Source organism: Passer domesticus, chromosome 5 (assembly GCF_036417665.1).
Source record: "Passer domesticus isolate bPasDom1 chromosome 5, bPasDom1.hap1, whole genome shotgun sequence".
Lineage (NCBI taxonomy): Eukaryota > Metazoa > Chordata > Aves > Passeriformes > Passeridae > Passer > Passer domesticus.
In genome coordinates, this window is record NC_087478.1 from 52,928,102 (window position 1) to 52,953,326 (window position 25,225).

At 40.0% G+C, this 25,225-nt stretch overlaps 1 protein-coding gene across 6 annotated transcripts in view; it reads left to right on the top strand.

Moving 5' to 3' along the window:
* Positions 1–5,079: 5,079 nt before the first annotated feature.
* The window catches only part of VWF (von Willebrand factor), a 134,160-nt gene continuing 114,014 nt past the window's right edge, over positions 5,080–25,225 (top strand). For 2 of the 6 annotated variants that reach the window (XM_064420508.1, XM_064420509.1), the window contains exons 1-5: positions 5,724–6,480; positions 21,988–22,134; positions 23,656–23,710; positions 24,240–24,398; positions 25,047–25,149. In XM_064420508.1, the coding sequence (XP_064276578.1) occupies positions 22,105–22,134; positions 23,656–23,710; positions 24,240–24,398; positions 25,047–25,149 (347 nt within the window). In that variant the 5' untranslated portion in view covers positions 5,724–6,480; positions 21,988–22,104. Of the gene's footprint in view, positions 5,197–5,253; positions 5,509–5,598; positions 5,700–5,723; positions 6,481–21,987; positions 22,135–23,655; positions 23,711–24,239; positions 24,399–25,046; positions 25,150–25,225 lie in introns of those variants that run through there. The other 4 variants (XM_064420511.1, XM_064420512.1, XM_064420510.1 and 1 more) reach the window with 4 other exon arrangements.

Sequence of the window (25,225 nt, forward strand, 5' to 3'; positions counted from 1 at the left end):
GCAAATTAAGTTATGAGGAAGTGAAATGTGTTTGTACATCTTTAGTATTCTCAAGAGTATGGAAGGAAAATAATAAGGAAAATAATACTGTGGCTTTTTATTTTTTTTTTTTCATTCTATATGAAGGATCTGGAGAGAACATTTATGTTTCACTCTTCCAGGGTGTGACAATCTGGTAGATGCAATTCTCTGACCACACCTGAATTTCTCTGACTAGTGGAATGAGATAGTAATCAACCAAATTTTTGCGTAATAGAAATCACTAATGGAAATTCATGACCTTTGTAGAAGTACTTCAAACTGATTTATTATTTTGAAACTTTGTATTTTCATGGGATAATAGGCATTTTGCATGAAATATTTATTGTCTGCACTTAAAATTGCCCTGGGTGGTTAAAGAGTTATTTTGTCCTACTGGCACAAAGAAAAGCAAATTCAGGATATTGCTGATAAAAAGAAATCAGAGTTTACCAGAACCCTTTTAAAATTACACTTTTAATAATTTAGACACAGCACTATTTGTAGAGCTTTTCTCTACAAGTAGGCTGAATTATTTTATCCTGTTTAAATGTGAAACTAAATGTCTTGTTTCGGCCAATAGTGAAGAGGAGAAGATTTGCTTCTCACCAGGAAAGTTTTTTCTCCTCAGACTGCACAATCCACAGGACCCTGATCCTTTGATTAATATAGCAAGGCAAAGGAGAGTAGGGGTTTCTTTCCTGACTGTTTTAAAGGATGGTGGGATTCCCAGGTAAGAACTACAGCATTTCTTGCCTCCTTGACCTGTTTTCCACCTTTAGAACATGTGGAAGGACTAGTGTCAGCTGGCTTGAGGCCTTTAGCCTTCTTTGCATAAACAATTCCAAGTCTTTTAAAAGGTTTCAGCTCCCTTAAAAAGCCACGCATAAATGGTTGGAACTGCAGAGAGGTAAAGTACAAAGCTTTCCCCACCAATGGACAGGGATTAACAGATTTCTTGAGTGTCAGGTAAAGGAGAAATATAATAACAATATTTTGTTCTTTGTAGAGAAATAACATCTCTGACTTGTACAGACAAGCCAGACAAGAGAAAAAAACCTAAAGGTTGTTTTGCTGGCTTTTTAGCTTCAGTGATTTTTTTTTTTTTTTAGCAGTGACTGTGATGCTGGGCTGAATCTGTCCATCTGGTGAAGGGTGGGGCTGTACAAACATGTATTCTCTGCTGTCAGGGAGCTGGGGATGGATTTTGAGAGGAAAGGGGAAACTGGAAGTCACAGACCCAATGCTGATGTCATCTGGGTCATCCTAAACTCTTGAGCTTGTCCATGGAACATAACACGAAGCGCCTTACTTCTGGTCTTACCTTTCCAAACAAATTTTAAGGTACTTTGGTTTACTTCAACACAGCAATATTTTGGAATGGTGATGGGTGAGTGGTTCCTTCCACATCTGGGGCTGTGAGGGAGAGGCTGGTCTTGAAGCTGGAGAGTCAAGACTGGCATTTCATTGCAAAATGGAATGAGTCACTGTAAAAATGAATCACAGGGTCACTTATACTGATAACACTACGTAGAAGGCACTGGCCTTTTTTCCAGTGCTGGTAGAAATGTGTTTGGTGTTTGGTATCCATAGCAGATAGATTCTGGAAGAACTCATGCTGGGAGTAAATCCGTGCATCCTGGAAGTGTGTCTGCTTTCTGCCAGAGAGAAAGGCTTTGAAGCAACCACAAAGCCCTGGGGCATTTCACTAGAAATTAGATCTTCCGCTATAACTGGAGGTGTATCTGGAAGTGAAAACCCAAAGGCAGCCTTCTTAATTTTCCTTGTTTTTAAAACACTTTTTGGTTTTTTAAACTGAGATTGAAGATGTTTAGAAGAGATTTGGGCACATCCTTGCAAATATTTGGCATAAGATATTGTGTATGATGCATGAGTAGTGATGTCAGGAGAGCAACTGGAAAATCTCAATATGAACTTAGGAACCTGTAAAAATTGCTTCATAATCAGTTATCATTTTACTGTAAAATCTCAATGTGAACTTAAGAACCTTTATGAAATTGCTTTGTAATCAGTTATAATTATTAAATTTTGAGATAAAATGCATGGGATAAAAAACAAAAATTCCAAAAATTCCACAAAGCATCCATTCAAAAAATTCAGACATCCTTACTATTACCAATGATAAAAATAGATTCCTTCAGGAAGGAAGAGTGATAAAAGGATGGAACCAGCCTCTGCTTGGTGGTGCTGGGCAATAGGACAAGAGGGAATGGAATTGATGCCCAGGAATTGATGCCCAGGAAGTTCTACCGGGACAGGAGGTGGGACTTCTTCTCTGTGCAGTGACCAAGCACTGAACAGATTGTTCAGAGAGTGGAGTGTGGAGTCTCCTCACTGGAGATATTCCAGACCCCTCTGGACACAATCCTGTGCCCTGTGCTCTGGGATGGCCCTGCTGGAGCAGGGAGGTGGGGCCAGATGAGTCACTGTGGTCCCTTCCAGCCTGACCCATTCTGGGATGTGGAATATGTCATCATTACTTAGGGAGAAGGAAACACACTTGCTTTTTTAATTGTTGTGAAATCCAAAAATAGTCTGGATGCCCCTTAATTTTTCACTGCAGCAGTTTGACATCGCTGGAAGTGTACCCATGGTTTAACTTCAAGTTAAATTACCATTTCAGCTCCTCATGCTACAGATAGCAGTGTTTGTACCTGGTTTTGGTGTGAGAGCAGGCTTGTGACTGGAGGACAGGGGACCAAAGCTTTCCCAAACAAATGCTATGACTCTGGAATATTGCAAAATGCCTGTTTGGAAATCATGGCTGTAACACATGTGCAGCTCCAAGGGTGATTCATCTAACTGCTATGTTGGTGTTTGCATGTGTCAGACCTTTCTGTGTGGGTGAAGTTATTTTAGGAGCAGGGGACAGGAGTGGGGCCACAGGCTGTGGCTGCTGTCGAGGGAGGTGCTGGCAGGTTAAGCAGGTTCTTGTGCACAGGGCCCCATGATGTTACAAGTTACATCTCCCTTGCCACAATACAGCACTATGATGTGTGTGGGGACTTAGGGCAAACCTTTCTAGGTGGCAGATTAAAAATCAGGTATGTGAGGCTCAGCTATGACTGTTGTGGAAAAATAATCCTGGCTTTTCTAGCACATGCGAGAAATGCAGGCAGCATCAGAAAAGAGTGAGATGGCTTTAGGTTTGTGTCTGATAGCCAAGTCTTAATAGTCTTTCTAGATGCTTTTATTGCCCTCTTCAAAGGAATAGAATATTTCATTTATAAGTGATATACAACAACCATCTGTCTGAGCACTTCAGGGCTAACCTAAAATTAAAGTATGGTATTAAGGGTGCTGTCCAAATGCCTCCTAAACATGATTAGTAACAATGGTCCCAAATCTGAAAATATTTCTGGTCTTTGTTCTGTTCCAGCCAGAGGTGGATTTCCAGGTGTTTTCCTCAAATTCCACTGGCAGTCCCAGTTTCATGGATCCATAGAGCACAGGTTAGGGGGGTTCTCATTCTGTTCTTCCCAGTGCTGTCAGGTGGATGACTAGGAAATTGTCAAGATATAATTTTTAATCAGATTCATGGTTCCATTAAGAATTTTACAATTTAAATTTCTGGTGCAAAGTAATCTGAACACTCTGGCAGAGTCTCAATTAACTGCATTATAAATCCTTTTGTATGTATAAGTATAAATATTTTTCATACCTACCTAGAAACATTAGTTACGAAACTGAGCTTTGAAATGCTGGGGAGTTACCTTTCAGTCAGTTTGAGAAAGCAGGAAAAGTAATGATGTTCAACAATGGAGAAAGGGGGAATTCAACAATGGAGAAAGGGGGAATGTTTCCCCCCAGTTTTTCAGTTATCCAGAAGTGTTTCAGGACATTCTTCCTCCTGTCCTCTCGGAACGAAAATAAGCTTTCTTTATGTAAATGCCAAGAACTAAAAAAATTACCCAAAACCCCAAAAAGTCATACATGAAAATTAAAAAAAAAAAAAAAATCACTAGATGCTTTTCAATTTTAGCAGTAATGGTTTAATATTAGGATCTGTTTTGGTACACAAAAAAGCTCCTTAATCACTGTCCTCGCTGAAAATTAGCAGAACTTAATTATTTAGTGGCTATTTTAGATAAGCTGTCACAGAGTAACCTCCTCCCTGTCTGCAAGGGAGAGGATTTTATTTCTGGGTAACCACACAGCACTTGCAGATGAAGTAAAATAATTTTTAATTCTGAACTAGCACTCATCTGAGGAGCTGATCTAAACATATATTCCAACACAAGTTTAATAATGTTGGACTAGATAAGGTTGATTTTGCTTTCTGGCTTTGTTTTCAATTTCATTTTCCAAATATGGATTTGGTTTTTAAGATTGCATTTCACTCTTTGGTAATTAAAACAGCTATGCATGGCCTAAAGTGTGTGGATTAAAAAATAGCTGCTTGTAGGATTGAACTTTGTGTTTTATTCTATTGACTTTTCTTTCTTACTCCTTACCCTCCCCACTCCAATTCAGTTCTTAAATTCTTCTTGGTGGTTTTCCTTTTCTCCCTTCAGTTTCTTCTAACTGTTTGGAGAACTGAGGAGGAAATATTGCTGAATAGAAGTTGCAGTATTGAATATTCTTCCTTTGAAGCTGCCAGTTCTTAAGATGTCCTGTGAGGTGTCTGAGAAAAAAAGTGGTATGGAACTATTTTTCAAAATGAACTGTCTATTTTTTGCTATTCTAGTGAGGTCATTGACTTTAATGGCTTCTGTGAGATGGTCAAATGAGCAAGAATAGGGTTTCTAAATACTTCTGATTACTGTCTTTGTTTCCTCGTGAGGTCTCTGGTCATTTCCTGCTGATCACACCAGAGATTGCTTCATAGCTTGGGAAGCCTGTGAAAAATCACTTCCCCTTTCTACCAGGATCTCTTTTTTTACTTCATAATTTTTTTCCTGCAGACCTGGAATGATGCTCAGGGTTTTCAGGTGGGAACTGCCGTTTAGACCCCAGTGGATGGGTCATCACAGCTGGTATCACAGGAGGCCTGTTATTATCCATTAAAAAACCTGTTAACAGAGCTTTAATTGCCAGTGGTGTTGGGCTGCAGCTTATCTTTTAATGAAGGGAGGCTTCTAACCATCTCACCTACTTTACATGTTGAAAATCTGCTGACAAAATGTGCTTTTTGTGGGCCCGTCTTTTAAAGTGCAGGTGAGCATTCATCTCTGAAATTACCAGGAGGTACTTGAGTATCCTCTCAAGCTTTGGTGAATAATGCCAATGTCACACAGTGTTGCCATCTTTACATTTGTTTGTTTCTAATGCTGTCAGAGTGGAGGGCAAAGTGTAGTGGGCAGGCCTCCAGTGACTATATAAAACATGTTATGTAATTTATTTAGCCCTAGCTGCTATGAAAAGCATGATACCTTTGCTGCTCTCAGCACTTCGGAGCCTTTGAGCAATCACAATTGTTGTTGTCAAATGTAAATCAGCTGGGAACTTCTTGCAGGAGACTTTGTACAGGTGATGGATGTGATCTTACCAGCTGAAATCCATCTGCTTTGACTCTTTTGCTGCCTATGCTTCCTTGAGCATTTATTTTTTTTATTTCAGTGATGGAAACAGAGAAATGCCGATCATCAAAACTTGCTTGAGCCAAATCAGTCTGTGTCTTCCAGAGCAGAAGTGAGAAATAAGGCTGCTACAGTCAATCTGTGAGTTTCAAGTATTGTGAAATGGAAACAACTCCCACCTTTCCTGGAACAAATCTTAAGAGTTCAGCAAATAGCATAGAAAAGGAATACATCATGGACTGGGGCTGCTCTTTAGAATAGGTAAAAAGTGTAAAAGCCAAGATGGGGAAACTTTGGATGTTGTGATTCAGTTTAGACAAGGGAGGTCACACCAAATTTGAGCTGATTGCTCAGTGTTCTGTCAGTGAGTGTATTTTCATTAAATCCAGCAACTAAGCATGATATTAAAGAAGGAACTGCCTTGAAATGATGGACACACTTCTCCAAGTTCTCCAAATCACCACTAATTAACTGATGATTAGTTAAACCCTCCTGAAGGGAGCTGGGACTGCACATACCCTGTGATATCCCTCAGGAAGGTTTGTTTTCATGGGAAGGTTTTCAGAGGCTAAGAGATGTTTTTAAAGCTTTTGGCATTGTGTTTCTTCCTCTCTCAACTTCAGCTTGAGTTGTTTTAAATTGAAAATCTTCCTATAAAGGCTATTGCTCTATTTATGTTCTATGCTGGCATAGCATGTTGAAACTTTCTTATTGAGGAGTAAAACTACTGGACTTTTGATTGTTTGGTGACCCCATAGGTGGGTTTAAATTTGGCACTAATAACTGTAGTGCCACAACCTCCTTTGATTAAACCTCTGATGAAACTGGTGGATAAAAACAAGGGTCAAGATAAGGTATAATCGAAGATCATCCTTTTTATAACTATCAAATGAAGTGAGGGCTGAAAGCATCCTTAGAAATGGTATGTGCATTTTTGAATTTTTTTTCACTTTTGCAAGGAGGCAGTCTTGCGTTCTCTAAGCTGAAGTTCTGTTTATTGTCTTATCTTAAATCTTGTAATATTTTCTGAAATAATCACCACCTGAGAAATTAAAGAGGTTGTAAATAAGTATAATTATATTATTTTGGTTATTTTTTGGTTATTGACACAGTTAAAATCCTTTGGGTTTAAGAAGTCATCTTGTTCAGTTCGCTACTAAATCTGAAATTATATTTATACTGTGCCTAACTATAATATGGAGGGAAAAAGATGTTAATAATTAGTATAACTGAGGCAGGGGGGAATAATTTCCTCTTCAGAAATCTTTTGAAATAGCTGAAGGTGTGCTTTCTCAGAGCTACACTAGGTATTCTTATTTTCTAAAAATATTTTGACTGCTTTGATAAAATATGTGAAAACTCCTTCTTGAGGAAGGAGGGATATTCTCTTCACATCACAGAGGGGATAAAGATTTGAAATAAAATAGACCCAGAGCTGGATAATCCAGACCTGAGGAACAAGAAAAATATAGGAGCAGTAGACCTTTTAGAGAGCCTTGGGAAAAAGAGGAGTGGAATTTTTAATTCTAACAACGAAGTCTTCAAATGCCAGTAGGTAGAGGCAGACTGTGAGGTGTGTCTCAAAACTGGCATGTGGTTCTAGTCTATTAATGGCTCCAAAATTTCAAGAAATGCTAAACAATAAGTCGGCTTTCTAATGGAATACTGTGATCCTACTTGTCTGGGGGCTTTCTGTGGTTCCTTGTGAGTACATTGATGTTACAGTTTGATTTATAGCAAATGAACTTGTTCCTGAAAATGGAAAATAACCTATTGTATATCTGAACCTGGACACACCTGTACACAAAAAGAACCTCAGTTCTGCCTAAGTATGGTCTTTAATATGGTGTAAAACCTGATATGTCCAGTTAGTATTAAGTGTAGATACAGGTCTTGTATAAATACTGTGGATTTGTGTTTTTTGGTGTGTGTGTTTTTTTTTTTTTTTTTTTTTTTTTTTTTTTTTTTTTTTTTTTTTTTTTTCCTAGTGCTTTCATTTTTGCCTATCATTACTTGCATGAAAACTTGTTGCCATGAAGGTAACCAGTGTTTGGTGTGACTCATCACAGAAACTTGAGGGAATGTTTGGCTGGAATTTCTAACCTGCCAGCTCTATGTAAAACAAGAAAGGGTTTATTCTGTTCAGTTGCAGAGTTTGGTATTGACTTTAGGCTGTAGTGCTCAGATGTCCTCAAATCACAGGGCTTTGCTCTCATTAAAAATAAGGGTCTCTTAACAATGTTTAGCAATGACTCAGTGTGTGGATATCTGAATTTAAGTTTCTATACTTGGAATTAAGGGCGTAACTGGAATTGCTAAGCTTGAAGATTCTGCCAAGTATCTTTATTCATAAGCAAATCACAGAAAATAATCTGAAAAGGGTGTTTGATTTTCTTTAAGATTACCTTTGTGAATTTAGCAATCATGAAAGGTAGTGGAGAGACAGGAATGGGAATAGATCAGAAAAAATGGAGTGTGGCATGAGTTGTAACAATGGATTTACTGTGGCTCCACCTTGAAATTAAGAGACCTGCAGAATAGGACCCTTTTACTTGGCATGGATATCCTGATGCCTGTCTATCTCAGGAGTAGGCATATTCCCTGTGGGTATGGCTTGAGATTGCAGTTTAGGGCATAGCAGTTGTCACTCTGCCTGAAACTGTCATTTCCTGAGCATTTCACTCTGAATTCTTTGTATGGAAAGGATGAGAGACATAGCTTTTTTTTTTTTTTTTCCCATGTATCCTCAGCACCCTCCTTGTTCTAATTGCTCATCAGAGCTGCTGGTTTATCCCTTTTTCTCTATGAAATTCTGTTCTCCCTGCTTTACATATCTCATAGCTAAACCACAAACTTTGTATTTCCACAGTGGGGCTTGAATCAGTTCTTTAACTTTCTGGGTGGAGGAGGGAACTCTTTTGAAAAGAATACGGGAACACTTTGTGCAAAGGGCTGGGTTTATAATTCAGTATTATCCTGGAGCACACTAGGATAGTCAGCAAGTATGTGATATTGAAGATTTGCCAGATACCAGAGCTCTGGGTGACTGGAATATATTCTTCAGAAGGCTGTGAAGTCTGACTACACAGCTATTATTTTCTAACCACAGAGCTAACAAGTGTGTCAAAGCTGAGTTTTTCACTGCTCAGCTGCCACTTGGAAGCAAAACTTTTAGGAAAGTCCCACATCCTATTTGAGTACCTGGATTAGAAATGCATATTTCAAAAAGTCTCCACATGTAATTCAAATTACATTAATGTAATGTAATTTGTTAATTTCGGCATCTAAATGTGTGTTGTTCAAGGGCTTGATGTGACAGGGCTCAAGCCTGGGGTTAGATAATCTAGAAACCACACTGCCAATGATGTGATATTTGTGATGGATTTTATTAGTAGGTTTTTTTGCCATTTAATATGTTCTGGTCCTTTCAAAGTGTGGGGCCGTGCACCTAAGTGGGGGCAGCTCTTTGCCTTGCCCTGGCTGCTGTGACCTGGGTCAGGAATTGGTGGGGAATGGAGAGGGGGAGTTGTGCTTTCTGAGGAGCTTCAAGCCCAGGGTGGGAGACTTTTTATTTCTTAGGTGTCCAGTTTGAGAGAGGAGGTCAAGAAATTGAGACTATTACAATCCTCAGATATTTATGTATATAATTTCACAAAGTGCCTTCTATATGGAACACCCCCACCCCAGTTCCTTCAAGGAATGTGTGGAAAACTTGCAGCTAAACTGAGGTGTCTGATTTTCTGGTTAATTGTGTAATGTATTTAATAGATATAATGGATATGTGTAGTCTGCAAGGAATATACAGCTGTTCTGTTTGTTGTATTATGGGTTTGTCTTTTCTCTCTTTTCTCCTTCCTTTTATTCACGTCAATAGACCTGATCTCTAGTTTGGGATGAAGAGGAGGAGAGGAATGTCATTCTCTCTGCAGATGATTTACTTTCTGTGTCTGGGACTAAAGCAAATATTTCTTTTCTCCTATTATATTTCATTCCTAGGGTTGAATCCAGAAGTAACAGCCTTCCCATTAGTGTGATTTGTGGCTGGTTTGTTTTCATTTCAAGGGCTCCTCAGTGCAGCTAGCAGCAGCCCAGTAGGTACTTTTCCACTGGATCTAAATCCAGGTGTGCTCTTGTAATTTTAAAACTTCACAGTTAAAAGTACAGAGAAAATATTTCTCCAAACCAGCTGGAATTGTATTTGCACAGTTAGAATAATGTAACTTGCCTTCTCTTATCACAGTGATCCTAGTATTGGTGTTGAATCAGTACCAAAAGGAAATCCAGGGAAATAAATTTAAAAGTTCAAAGACATTTTTATCTTAATACACCAGCATGTGATGTGGGATTATAGCAAATACAGTTGTGCTTCAGAACAACCTCACCCTGACACATCCTCGGCTGGCAAAGTTAGTGCTGTCAAGTGAGCAAAGCTTCTGCTCAAAATTGGTATTAATAAACCTCAGGTTTAATCTGGCTCTTGCTGGACTTGGTCTCATGATGCCGCAGGGCTTGCGCCTGTCAGAAGGGGAGTTTTCGTTGTATCTGAAGATGTGCCAAGATCCTGCCCACAGCAAGACTGGCTCTGTGGCAGCTGGAGCTGCAGAAGTGTAACAACACGCTTGCTGAAGAGTTGGAAAAGTGAGGAGTTGGGGAGAAAAGTTGGGCAAGGGAAAGCCCTCAGAACTTGTCCCTCCTCCCTCTGCCACTGAACACAGCTGGTCTGGAAAGCTCAGGGTGCTTGGGGCTGGGCTTCTCCTGCTCTGTCTCTGCTCTTACTCTGGTAGAAATGGTTTATTAAGGCTGGAAATGACTGCTGGGCAGCTTCTCTAACACCAGCAAGAGAAGTTTAAATTTATTTCTGCTTCCCATAGAGCAGGATGAAGTACCCATCTCCCCACAAAGCAATCTCTAACTCCATATTTCTTGCTTCTTACCAGATGGCATTTATTGCACCTTGTTAGGCCCTGGGTTTGGAGATTTCTTTAACACTGGGAAAAACTTACTGCTGCCCATCCTTACCTTTTCGTGAACAAGGATTTTTGAAAATTGCTGTTTTGTACAGGCATGTGCATTTTTTGAAGGGAGCTTTTCAGGATGCTTCTTTAACCCTGGCTGACTATTTTGGAGTCTCTGGCCTCCTGGCAGTGACTGTGTGGGACACACACTGTTTTATCTTTGTGCTCATTTTTTCCTGTTTCTTGATCTGTTATGCTCCCTCTTCTGGCTTAGTACAACAGTTTCTGTTATTTCCCACACGGGGCATCCTAGGATGTGTTAATTGGTTAAAATGGTCTAAGAGAGCAAGAATCAAGGGCATTGGCTGGTCTGGCGATGAGGCCATAAAGGACTTCTAGAAAATATGGTTGAGGACCATCATGTTTTCACTGCAATAGCTAACAAATGCAGTGTCCCAAAATGTTGGGGCCCAAATATGCAAAATGACCTTCTTTGTAAATGACTTATTTGTAAATAACTGAGGTAGCCTTGGTAGATTCTTATCTGAGAGGCTCTTGGTGTATTGACAAGGAGGGGGGAAGCCAGCATGAACCTCTGGTGCTTAAAATCTTCTCTGAAATAGATACAGCATTTGTTATTGAAGGGTGTAAAGCTGTATTTCATGCCATGGCACTGTATTTTTACTCCTTTCAGTGTACAAAGCTTTGTCTAGACTAGGATTTATGTCATTTGTGTGATTAGCTCCTTTGTGTCTATAAACTCTAGCCTAGGTATGAATGCGTCTTTCATCACTTGCAAAGGGTTTACCTTCACTCCATTCTATGGGATTAAACTTGACAGGTTCAGTACGTGTGGCAGAGCTCAGTTTTGACTTTTTGTTCTAGAGTTTTTTTTATTCCCTATGTAGTATGGTGCTGATGCTATTTGTAAGGCAGAGTTGTGGACCCAGTCCCCACTTCAAATGCTGCACAAACTGAAAACAGCACCAAGGTGCCAGCTCCAGATCATTTACAGTGTATGAAAAATGCGAAACAAAATTTCCTGGTAGCCAGGAGGACCAGAGAAATTAGTGAACCAATACTGTACTGTCCTTGGCAGTCCTTGCAGTCCTGTTTTATCCTTTTGCCCTGATGAGGTGATGGTCTGAGCAGATTGCCCTGCCATGACACATTTTAATCTTTGTCAGGATCAATGTTGTGAGTAGTATTTGCATTTTTTGGTGCCACTGAACTGCTCAGCTCTGGTGCAATTCAGCAGTGACCAGATTAAACCAGAGAACAGCTGGAAGCATTATTCTGTCCAGAACATCAGTATCAGATTTATCTTCTTGCATGGTTGAGTGGCATTTCCGGGGAAGTTCACAAGCCTTCCTTTGTCCCCACCATGAGTCCTTCAAATGTCCTCCTTGTTCTCCTGGTGCATTACTTGTTAAGCAAATTAATTGTTGAGAAGGGACACTGCTTGACAGGAGCTGTGGTTCCTGAGTTGGTCAGAGGCTTTCTAGCATTATCACTGGAAAATTCTCTCTTCAGAGGTACAATGTGCCTGTGGCACCTTTGGTTCAGGTATCCATCTGTCCCATTGCCTAGTTCCCTTATTTTAGATTAGACTCCTAAGGATCTCAGGAGGCCTCCCAAACTGGGAAGAAAATTTTCTGGAAATGCAAAGTTATCTAATTTCTCTCTCCCCGCACCCCAGCTTAGCTCAGTTATCCCCAGATTGTGGAGTTTTAAATATCTAATGGGAATTTCCAGACTCTGTGCTTCTGTACTTCTTCCTCTTTGATGAGGAGGCAGGACAGGAACTTTGCAAATGCCATGTCAGATTTTCCAGGTAGAGCACTAAAAAATATGTCTGTTCATGTAGAAATAATTTTGGAAATAGTAGCAGAGTTATATATCCCTTCTTTGTTTACAAGCTTCAGTCAGGGGGAAAACTCCAAACATGGACTGATTTGTAGTGAGGCAATGCTGGTAACTGCTGAGTGGGTGCTTCAGTTTTCCTTTTCTGGGAACAAGATTCCCTCTTCCCTCAAGGTTGCTGAGGGAGTACATAAACCTCCATGATTTGGTCAAATGCAGCTGAAGAATTAAATATATATTAAAATATGTATATAAATAAAGTTTAAACTAGGCTTTAAGTACATATCTTTGGGATATTTTGAATATTACTTTCCAGTGCTGTTAATTTCCAGCTGTCAGCCAGGAGCCCAAGAGATTTGAAAGAACCTGGTCTCACATGAGGAGCTCAGCATGAGTTTGAGTTCACTGCCCTAGAACCACCTTCATGCTGAGCCCTTCCATAGTTTAGTGGCACACAGAGCTTTGGGCATAACAAAACGTCATATGAGATGTTTTCTACTGCTTAACAAATATTACACCTGGATGTTTCTAAGTCTCTGGAGGGATTAAATCTGTGATTTAGCAATTTTGTTGTTCCCAACACTAGGCTGATTCTTGTTGATTTTAGTTACTGGAAATTCAGGCTTTTCCTTGAGGAATGCTTTCTTTGCTTTGCCTTCTCTGGACAGTCCTTTTTGCTTTAACTCAAGTTACATGTTTTAGACTGTGAAGCTACAAATACCTGAAAGTTGTGTTAAAATATTTAATGCTTAATTTACTTGTAAAACCAGTAGATTCCCACACCATGCTGAGGTCTGCTCAATGATCTGTAATTTTTTTGCCTAACTTCTCTCTCAAGCCTTTTTTCTGTGGTGCTCCTACTGATGCTTTGGTTTGGACAGTTTTTTGTCCTAAGTTTGTGCAGCACTTAACATAGTGGGACGCTGGGCTGTGGGTCTTGTAGGCGTTCCTAGAGGTCTAAAATTGAGATATTTTTATTTCCTCTTTAGAAATGAAACTCTTTAATAAAAAATAAGTAAAACTCCTTTTCTTTCCTCTTTATTTATAAAATGTAGCGTGGAAAGTTTTTCAGTTTGAGATTTATGCAATCGGCTCCATGCTTTTGAGTCTGGAGGAAAATCAGTGTGTGTTTATGAGAACTAAGTTCCACGTCTTTCAATAAAGAAGATGTGCCTGTGGTCCTGATTTAGAGACTTAAAAGCTATTGTTCTTTCTTTTTTCTTACTGTTTTTCCAAAGTAATGGCTATACTATAATGTTTTATAATGGCTATAAAGTATTTTCAGTGTTTTTTATTTACAGAGAAGTTGTTCTATTTTTGCCACCATCCTGTATAGAGTAATTGATGGCTCTACATCTTAAAGAAGTAGTTTATTTACAGAATCACAGGATAGTTAGGGCTGGAAGGCATCTCAGGAGATCACCCAGTCCAACCCCCTGGCCCAGGAAGGACCACCTGGAGCAGGTGACACAGGAACATATCCAGGTGGGTTTGGAATGTCTCCAGGGAAGAAGACTCCACATCCTCCATGGGCAGCTGTTCCAGTGCTCTGCCATCTCCAAGATAAAGAAATTCTCCCTCATTTCTGGGGAAGTTCACAAGCCTTCCTTTGTCCCCACCATGAGTCCTTCAAATGGCCTCCTTGTTCTCCTGCATTGCTTGTTAGGCAAATTAATTGTTGAGAAGGGACACTGCTTGACAGGAGCTGTGGTTCCTGAGTTGGTCAGAGGCTTTCTAGCATTATCACTGGAAAATTCTGAGGTGAAATTTGTTTTAGTTTATGGCTTACAGTTGTAATTAAACTAGTGGCTTGTAAAAGTGAGGGAAAAGTGAGGAAGCAGTTTTGGCACTTCTGCTATCACTGCAATGACTTACAAAATTGTCTTTATGCAATGAGTGTGGCACCTGCTCTAGCAGTGCCTACTGTGCATTTCTGCCTTCTGTCACCTGAGAGTGATGACATGACCTAGGATGTGATTCCTAAATCAGAAGAACCAGGATAGAAAAAAAGAATAATACCTGGAATGATGAATGCATGGGTGTCACAGCATGTTCATTAAACAGTAATTTTACTTGTATTAAAGTAAAATGTCTGCAGATGACTTAACTTTTGGAAACCTTTGGTATTCATTTTCTGAAGGAAATTTGAGGGAAGATGATTTTCATGCCCAGTGTTGGAAGGTGGGATGAGAAAAAGCAGGAAAGGCACTGCAGCCACCATGGTAATCTATCAGAATACCAAGTCCCAAGGGTGGGTGCACTCTCCTCTCATCCCACCAGCTTCAAATTAAACCTGACTTTTGCCATTCTGTGTATTCTGTAAAATCTGCCTTAATGTTCCTGAGATCTCTCAATATCCATGTGTGAATCTGTCCTTCCAGAAAGCCTGGCAGATTGCCGGGATCCATAGCTCAGGTGTGTAGATGCTTTGGGGCCTGAGGACTTCCAAAACTGTTTGAACCAGGAGGATGTGAACAGAAATAAAAAAGCTAATAAAATATACAGATATATTTGTGCTTGCTAATATCCTCAGGCACTGTTTCTTTGAATACTGTGAATTTTTTCTGCTAAAGAAGAGAAGGAGAAAGGAATCTGTTCCGATTACTTTTGTTTGACAAAGAAAGGAAGACTAATTTTTAACTGGTTTGTGTTTTCTGGACAATTTATGGCCATGATTTTGTTATTCAAACACAAACAAGATCCTGTCTTTTTATAGTGCTTCTAAAGATAAAATCTTTGGCAATGGGCACATAAAATAGTGAGCTCAAGGCACCTCTCAGCTTTGAGATGTTCAGAAACTAAATTTTTATTAGGATGCAGTTTTGTACAGTTCTTGTCCCATGGCAAATGGAAAAAGATTGGACTACTTGGTGTGTGTTTTTTTTTTTTTTTTAATCAAGTCAAACTTAGAGGGTATTTTTAATGCAATTTCTATAAAGTTCCATAGTTCTAGGAACAGTCTAGTGGAGAAACATACACACATTACCTCCAGTCCATTACCTCCAGTCTGTGAGGGGTGAGTACCTGTCTGATGGGTTGGGCATGAAGGGTTATAGAGAATTAGGGTGACATCAGGCTGATTCCATGATCCTTGGTCCCTTCCAGCTCAGGATATTCTATGACTCCAATCCCTGTATTATCTGTATTGTCAACTTGCTTGATGATGTTTTGGAATTGTAGAATATTTGGAGAGTTTTATCTTTTATTTGGATGTTAAATGTGGGGATTGGGAATTCTTGTGACTGTCTCAGCTTTGTTTTTCATCTTGAAGCCTCCACCCTTCATCTTTCAAGAGAAAAATCTTATAAGTGCTAATCTTTGATGGTAGAAAAAAAAATCAAAAGGCATATGAGAGAGCCAATTAATATTCTAGAATTTCAGAGTCCTCGTATTGATGTCTTGTGATTGATATCTTTTCTTGTGATTTTAGGGTATGTACTGTATACTAATACATGAGGAAAAAGCAGGAACTGGAGGAAAATTTCACCATCTGAGCTTTTTGACTTTCTTTTTTCCCCCTACTCCTTGTGCTTATATTGGATGACTGCAGGAAAAAAAAGGTGGTGGTGGGGAATGTGCATAAGACACAGATTTGTTGATCACATAATGGCGTCAATTGTTCTCAGCAGAGCAGTGAATGTTTCTGGGACTTAATTGTCCTCACAATGAGTAACATGCTCTGTCTTGTACTGGGGTAAATCAGCCTTTCAGAGGGAGAAACACGTGATTTTTGTCTTAGTGATCTTCTTTTTCTTGGAGTTGGTTCTTCCTTGGCATTATAAAAATGAGTGAAATAGGTTTTGCATGGATATGACTTCTTTCCTTTCCAAAAGTGATTATAAATGTTTAAGATAATGCAAGGAATTTCCATAGGCCAAATTTCAGTCTTAGGGGACCAAGATCATTCTTCCTGGTGAAGACTTTCAGAAACACCCTATTATTCAATGGGAACTGGCATCTCCCTGCAGTTCAGTGGAATTCATAGCACTATTCCCAAGTTTTTTCAACTGTTTCGTTTGATAGATTAGTATTTACATTATGCTGCTTGAGGGTTTTTTAATGCATTTTGACGGGTTTATGAAAAACACAGTGTATAACAAATCTTGCAGCTCTTTAGTGAAATCACAACTTTGGTAAATTGTATTGATGCAATCATGCATGCATTAGCTATCTACAGGTTTTTAGGCACCTTTAAGATTTGACATACCATCATTTAGATGAGTAGAAAACATACCTACAACTGAGCGCTCATCACATTGATTATAGATTGCCAAATGATAATTTACCCTTTTGTTTCTGATTATTGATAGTATCCATCTCTGCCTTGTGCTATTTAAACTGCTGAAGTGGTAGGAGATGCTGGTGAAGGGGGGAAGGGATATGGATGATGCTGCATTCTAGGAATAGCAGCAGTGTTAAATATTTAAACCTGGCCCTAGCTCTGGTTTCTGAAGTTAGAGATGAGCCGTGAAACCCACAAAAAATGGAGAGTAATGCACTTTAGAGAGGCAACTTGGGAGCTCAGTTCATTGAACTTAAACAGGGGATGACGGAGAATTGTCTTGAACTCATTATCCAGAAAGTGATATAGAGAAAACATGGTAATAGATGTTTCTTAAATTTCTGTTAAGGTGCTGTCTGAAGCTTAGGCTTGCAGAAACCTGAGTTGGAGCAAGTGTTTTTAACGTGGTGTGGCTTTAATTGTCAGAACAGTTTGCTAGCAGATGTGTTGAAATTTTAAATTAACTCCTGGTGCTGTTCTTGTTTGAAAAATAATTAATTTGGGACAAACCTACAGGGGTCAGCCTTGAACACAGAAGCTCCATCTGGCTCCTGAGTTGGGCATTTTATAACAGTTGCGACCCTGGAAGAAAACCTGTGCTTGTTCAGGAGCATCTCAGGAAGACTGTCATTAGCAAATGTCTTAATTAGTAAAATCTCCCAGGGCCCTAGAATAGCCCTGTGTGGAGCAGAGGATGTTAATTAATTTATCCTTGCTTACATGCTTGTGATGCAAATATACAAAGTATTGTTTCTGTCATACTTCACGAAGAGGAGAGGGGTGAAATTGCTTCTCAAAGCAGCAGCACGGGGTCTGTGTTTGCTCCCTTCTGTAATGTCAAAGCCTCGCTCTGCAAAAATAACCACTCAGGCTTTTTAGTTCTCATCTGGGAAACTTGCTCTTGTTTTGGTTGCCAAAACTGCTGAAATTTCTGGGTTCATTTGGATGATCAGTTGTGATTTAGGACTAAAGTCACAGGCACTTATGAGATAGATGATTCAAAATCAGAACTTTTGGGCTTTTTTGGTAAGAACACACACATGAGAAAGAAGGCTTCCCTCCTCTATTTATTTTCATCCATCTCCCCACACTAACAGGATATTTCCTGTCTTTTGGCTGTTCCTGTTTATTTTTCCTCCTTTCTCTCTATATTAATATTTTCCTGTTAGGACAAATTTAATTAGTGGATATATGCAGGTGGGTGCAAGTATTGGTGTATATCTGCACATGCATGCATTCATCATGCTTGATTAAACCTCAGATTAAAAGACCAACTGAGGACATTTTTCTTATCTGAGATTTGGAGATCTCTGATCTCTCTGTGTATCTGAGGGTGACTGGCTCATTTAGTAATTAATTGTTCTACTGAATCTACAGAGTCACAAGGTGAATTGTTACTGCAACTGTTTTACACACCTGCAGCCCAGAAGTGTTGGCCACTCATTGTTTACATGGTTTCAGTGAAAACATTTCAGCAGCCATGCATTTGGACAAATTTAATCCCAAAGGGAGGGATGTACTGCTTTTAAAGCACGGAGTTGGAAACCTGACCGGATATCACGCTGCATAATACAGGCTCTCATTGTCTCTTATTATATTAATGGAAAAACTCCTTTGCATTTTATGTTTTGGGTTTGTGGGTTTTTTTTTTTTTGTTTTGTTTTGTTTTGTTTTGTTTTGTTTTGTTTTCCTTCAGCAGCCTGATGGTGATTTTGTGGTGGTGAATTGGTTGGTGTCTGATGTCAGTGCTGATGTTAAATTATGACAAAGTGACAAAGATACTGAAATGTTTTGCTTTCTCCAGAACAGGCTCCAAAACCTCCCACAGTGTAATTGTGAATAACACGCATGTATTGGGTACCCTGCCTACAAAATCTTGTGCCTATAAATACACCCTGTAAACCAATAAGATTATAGACTTTTAACTAGTTGGGAGTGGGGGGGAAAATAGGAAAAACACCATTCCAGGGGTGGGGGGAGGAAATCGTTGAACTGGCCTTGGCTGGCTCTCTGTATGCAGGGAATTTCAGCCCGGGGTGGAGGTACAAGACATTAACAAGCAAAAGACAGAGAGCAGTGACCGCCTGTCTCCAAGCTCTTCCAGGAGGAGGCTGGAAGTGGGCGATGCTGTTCTGCCCTAGGAGCACACGCCCTTCCCGGGAATGCTGCGTAGTTGCCGTGTAGAAGTCGGGCGCATCTCGGCGAGGCGATACCTCACTTACATAAAGAAGAAATTGCCCGCAGACCAGGCGAAAATCATCTCCCCCCCCCCCCCCCCCCCCCCCTTCTGTTTAATTTCTGGCGGCTCTTTGTAATGTAATGCAAATTTGTGAGGCTTTTGGCTCTTCAGCCAGCACAGGGTATTGCCGCTGACTTCAGCAGAACAGTATTAGCTGGCACCCGCTGAAAATTATGTTGTGCAGCTTTAATGTCCTTATTCCCTGCATAGAGAGGAGTGGTATTTTGCTTTGATGTGATGCTGCAGGCCGCAGGGCTTGCAGGATGCACCTTGGCTCATAAAGTCCGGGTCGGGATGTCACCTGGCAGGTTTGGAGCCTGAAGAGCAGCAGCCAAGAGCATCGCTTCAGCCGCTGCAGCCTGCGGTCCCTGCGGCTCGGCTGACTCCAGTCATAACCCCGCGAAGGGCTGTGAAATTGGAAATCCTGTGAGCTGGCCACCAGGGAAGGACTTAAATTGGTAAAAAGGATTATCTCGGATAATGACCTTCCCTGTTCAGGAGGGAGGGAGAGTTGTTCAAGTGTTGGCTTTGCCGTGTGAACTTCCCAGCCTGTGGAAGGATGTCCGGAGGCTGGGGGCTTTCAAATGCAAAGTGAGGGCCCTTAGTGCCTCCCATCCTCTCTGAAGGGTGTCTTTCTTTAAACCATGATCGTTAAACCTGCCAGGAAAAGGAGCTGAGCACTGATTACCCCCAAAATGCACTAAAGCCCCTGCAAGTTCTAGTTCATAGGAACTAGAGCTTTAGCCACTTTCCTCGTTGTTTTTTTTTTCTTTTTTTTTTTTTTTTAATTTTTTTTTAAATTTTTTTTCCCCCCCTTTCCTGTTACTTTTGCTTTGTTTCACTGTTGGATCTGTAATGGGAAAGTTAATTTGGATCTCACTTGTGGAAAAACACTGAGACATGTCTTCTTGCACACTGGGATAGGATAAAGAAAGCTGTCTAGTTGATTTGATTTTATTTGGGTGGTTTTTGTTGGCTTGTTTTTTGGGTATCTTTTTGACCAAAAAGTAGGATTCTGGTGGCTAGCAGCAGTTGCTTAGGAAAAGAGAAGTAAGAAATTAAGTGTAACATTAAAGGATGGGATTTCTGCTTCTAATACACAGCAGGGTAAAGACTTTCTAAGCCAAAAGCTGTCTTTGATTCATCATTTGATCCCTGAGATTTGATTCCCTGTGATGCAGGAGCCCTTCATTATTTTGTCTGACTCCTTCTTGACACAGTGACCTGTGCTGAGACCTTCCAGTTATGTGCTTTAACGGCAACAAGCCCCTGAGGATTTCATTACTTGCTCACAGCCTTTACCCTGGAAGAAGAGAGCAGCACTGATTTCCTACCTTCTCTGTGCTACTTGTGATAGGACACACATAAGGACCTTCTAGAATTCCACTGATTTTCCAAGACTAGAAATTTCCTCTGCTCACAGAGAAGTTGCTTCCTACCTCTGATTTTGTCTTTTCTCTTTCTGTCCTTTCCTACATTTCTGAGTGCACCTTTCTTCATTTGATTTTTTTTTTTTGTGTGGCATCAGAGGATGTGGCATTTGGGGTTTCTGTTTACTCCAGATGCTGGGAACACTTTTTTTTTAGACCCCATAAAATCAATCAGTGCACTTGCCTGCAGAAATTAAGTGATTCTCATGAAAATTGACTTTGCCCAGAATAGAATCCTTCAATTCAAACATACTTGTAGCAGGGCCAGGACTTGTTGCATGCAGCCTGGTATTTGAACAAAGCAATGGAAAACAGTGTTATGGATATTTTTTCTCAGAAATCCTTCCTGTGCTGTTTATGAGAATGGACTATATATTTTTTTGGCAACACTTCATAGCTGTTTATATATTTTCTCCCGTGTCTCAAGTGTATTGTTTGGAAAATTACATGTCAGAAATGCCCAAGCATCACTCAGCTTTTTGTATGAACATTGTACAATATCAGTCAATAAATACACTCTGTAATTACCATTTCCTTATTTTTGGGGGGGAGGGGGGGAGAAAAAAGAGCCAGGATGAAAAAAGGAAGTTTGTTCCTTATGTTTCTATCTCAATTAATTTTGTTTGTTATGTTCCCCAAGGTCACTAACATACTTAAGAAGTGTCACAAGGTCTGGCTTATCTGACCACTGTTCTTATTTTTAAGGAATTTCCCCAGGTAATCTTACTCTACCTTTCTTATGTGCCAGACAAAAAAGTGCAAATCAAAGGCCTGCTGGATTTAGATCTGCAAGAGGAAATTGCCAAATTAAATTACTTATCTGGGGCTCAGGAAGTGAAAGGATTAGAACTGAGAAGACCACAAGAGATCATGGTGATATAAGATCTAATTCCTCCTATCCAGAATAGTGCTGTTATTCCCATAAGGAAAGGTTTAGGGAACATCTGTCTGTGATCACTCATGTTCAGGCTCTCAGGGCTAGGAAGGACCTGCTGAGATGTGGCAGCTGGATCCAAGAGGAGAAAACAGTTCTCAGTCAGTGCAATGTGTTGCCTCCTAAGGCCTTTGTTAATCTTAGAAGTTATTGAAAATGTGAGGAATGGGACATGGAAAGTCAAGTAAGACTTGACAGCCTCTGGGTTTTGTGTGTTTTTGGTCAGTGCTGTATACATGCTCATAGATTTGGTGCCCACTCTGCAAACAAGTCAGAACAGGATGTGCTGTTTCAGAGGAATATTTCAAGGAGCAAATGTGTTTCTCTGATAGAAGATGGCAAAATTCGAGTATTTTTGTACCTAGAGAATAAACCCAGGGCATTAGTAGCTCTGAATTTTAATTTCTCCTTTAAGGCAGTTGTTTAGAAAAAGAGACTTAATGGTTCTGTGACCTTTGAGGTGGGGAGCATCCGACTATTCCATTTGAATAACGTTCTGTCAAATAAATATGGTGCCTGTTGGCTCAGCCAGTGAGATTTGTCACACATACACATGTGAAATGTATTTCAAAGACTTTATCTGTCAGTTTTTAAAACTATTTCCCCTCATTGTACCTTCCTGGCAATTAAGAGTGCCTGATTTCCACGATAGCAATTTCATCTATTGTCTTGAGAATCAGGCGGATGTGACGTCTGCATTTTTATCTTTCCTCTTAAATGGACAAGAGTTCCTGGCTTGTACAAAAACAAGAGATTTCAGACCGAAGTCTTGACTTCTGAAGCACCACCAGGGGAACAATGGTGTTGTAGGCTAGAGGTGGAAACTGGAGGAGTTTTTTGCTCATGTGCAAGAGGAGTCTCGCACAGAAGAAGGTACATTAATTTCTAATTAAGCCAGTGATAAAACTGTAGATGGTTTTATACTGGCAGATCTTACTGGATTGTATTCTGATTTGTTAGTGGCACCTGCTCCATTATAACTGGAGGAAACTCTATCTGCAGTTTAGAACAAAGTGGGAGGTGGATGGGGAGTGATGGGAGGGGATTTACACCTTGCCTTTTTTCTCTGCCTGCTTTGTAAAACAAAAGGGTTAACAAAGATCAGCAATATCTGATTCACCACAATAACACTGTGCATGCACCAAAAATACAGTAGCAAGCATGTATTATAGGAATAATAATGCCTACTGTTTCCTTCATCATTCTTTGTAGTGTCTTTCCCATGCAGTTGGTACTTCTGAGCTGTCTTGCAGCCTTATGTCAGTTTGGGATTTGCAGCATTATATTATGAGTTATAGCATAGATCTTTCTTTTCCTGTCTTGTCTATGTGTCAAACTCAGTGTTTATTTATGTGGCTGTGAGTTGGACCTACATAACTAACAGCAGTAAGAAGTGTGTGGCTATACCTGATACCTCAATTTGTCTTTGTAAAATGCATTCTAGTCTTTAATTGGAGGGTTCCTTTAGGAAAAGGTGTGTCTGGTCTTCTGGCATTAATATATTAACTTTGGTATATTTATGCTTCTCTAGTTGCTTATATGATTATTGAAATTAATTCTCTTAGATGGAGGTCCCTGCAGCTTTCATACTTAACAGCTGATGTTTTGCCACCTGAACCCATGTAGTTCACAGTCTGCATGACCCTCCTATCCCATTATTAATTATTATTTTTAAAGGCCTGGTCATCCTGGAGGTCGTTTATGGAAAACAAAGACTGACATTCTGGTTGTAGAAAGGAGGAGGCAATGCTAAAGCTGATTTTGTTGAATGAAAATTTTCACCCTGGGTCTCTATCTCTGCACGATTTCCTCCCTTTCCTTCTTGCCCCTTATCTCAAGCATGTTATCACCCACAAATCAGTGGATTATGTGGCTACAATGGTCTGCCAACAAACCTGCTGGCTGGTGCAAAACTTCTATGTTCTTTCTTTCCCTTTGTGGATGTTTGGGCAGGGTGCAAATCTTGTGCTGCAGAGGTGACTTCTACTGGAGCCAGCTTGGCTGAGCCAGTCTGGGGTGCATCTTCACATCAGGCTGGCTGAGAAATAATGCTGTGTGTTGAAGGGCTTTGTGTGCAGAGTGTTAGCTGAGGGGAATTGGGGTATGTGTCTGTGTTGGATTGCATTTCCCATGGAGGTAGCTGACTTCCATGCCATGAGAAGTGAAAATGCAGGCAAAGAGTAATTAATAACTCTCCTAGATTATCTAGTTAAAGCAGGATGCAGGGCAGCTGAATTACCACAACTGTCTGCATGGATTATGGCTTTCTGAAATGTTGCAGAGCCTTGATAATAATTTTCCTTATAAAGAAAGGATAAAAAGTGATGAGGAGTTGTGAAACAGACTGTGCCTCAAACTAAGAATATTCTAAGCTGTCTCTTTGATTTTTAAAAGATGCTCCTCTTGACGGTGCTGCAAACAAACCTACTGCTGGCCACTGTAATCAAAGGTAAGAAAACAGATTTGGACTAGAATGTATTTTCACTATTTTTTGGTGACATATGAGCCCCCCTTCCCCTTTTTGTACTGACTCAGGGATTATTCTCACCGTGCTGAAAGCATCAATAATAATTCCTTTTGTCTGTTTACCTTGGAACAGGCACTGTGTTGAGTCCCAAACACTCCCTAAAGTCAGGGATGTTTGACTGACCAAGATATAGGGCTTTCCTAGTGCCCTATAGGCTTTAGTGGGGTTGCAGGCAGGCACAAATGAACACATAGTATTTCTTAAAGGATCAGAACTTAAATTACCTGTGCAAGTTTTGGGCTGGTGGAAATAAAGAAAAAAAAAAAAGGCATTTCAGTAATACATATAATAACAAAAAAAAAAAGCTGTGATCCTATGGACTGCCATGCCAGGCTTACAGTCCACCTAGAAGCCGATGGGATATCAAGGGGGATAAATTCCAGCAGAGAAATTCCTGAATTGCAAAATGATTGCTTTAAATTGCAGGTTAATGTTGTGTTTTGATACTCAGGGTTATCAGGGGCTTCACTTCTGGAGTCATCAGTTGCCCGTTGCAGTCTTTTTGGGAATGATCACATCAAAACATTTGATGGTTCCTTGTACAATTTTGCTGGGTACTGCAGCTACCTCCTTGCTGGGGACTGTCACAAGCATTCCTTCACACTCTTAGGTGAGTCTGAGCTGGGTTCCATCACTGGAAAAAAAGACAAGTAGTTCCCCTTTGTCATACAGGATGGACCACTGCATAAAAAGGGGTCTTGGTTGGGGTTTTTTGGGCTTGTTTTGGAAAGTGGGATTACTTCTGGGGCTTCTGTTATCCCTTGGTAATGTAGCTCATACATAAATAAACTGCTGAGAAGCAGAGATTTTCTTACTACTCCTACTAAAAAGATGACCTTTACTAATTTTGTATTTTTCAGGGGCATGTGGCTGAGTTAAAGCTGAGTCCAGGAATAAGATATATTTATCTATACAACCCTTTGATAGCTATATATATCTATATCTATATCTATCTATCTATACAACCCTTTAGAATGAATTTTATCTGTATTCTAAACCACACCAGTAAAGACAAATCCCACCTTCTAGGACTGAAGGCCTTGGAATTAGCAGAGGCCTGTGCAGCGTTATTCTTGGGCATAGGAGTGATGATATATGTACCAAAACTGTATGTGACTTTCATACCAACTGCTTTGGTAGATGTTTTTATATTCAGTACTAACTGTTCTGTGTTGGTCATAGTTTAAAATAGGTTTTTACTGGCCACAAATTGTCTTCCTGAGAACTAAGGGTCTTTGGTTGTATTTCATCTCCTCAGGTGATTACCAGGATGGGGACAAAATTGGTTTCTCTGTGTATCTTGGAGAATATTTCAGTCTTCGCCTCTCTTTAGATGGAGTTGTGATGCAGGAAGAAAAAAGGTACCTGTAGGAACTATTATTCTAGCAGAAAACAACCTGATGGGTTTTGTGTGTCATATGTTGAGAATTTCCTGTT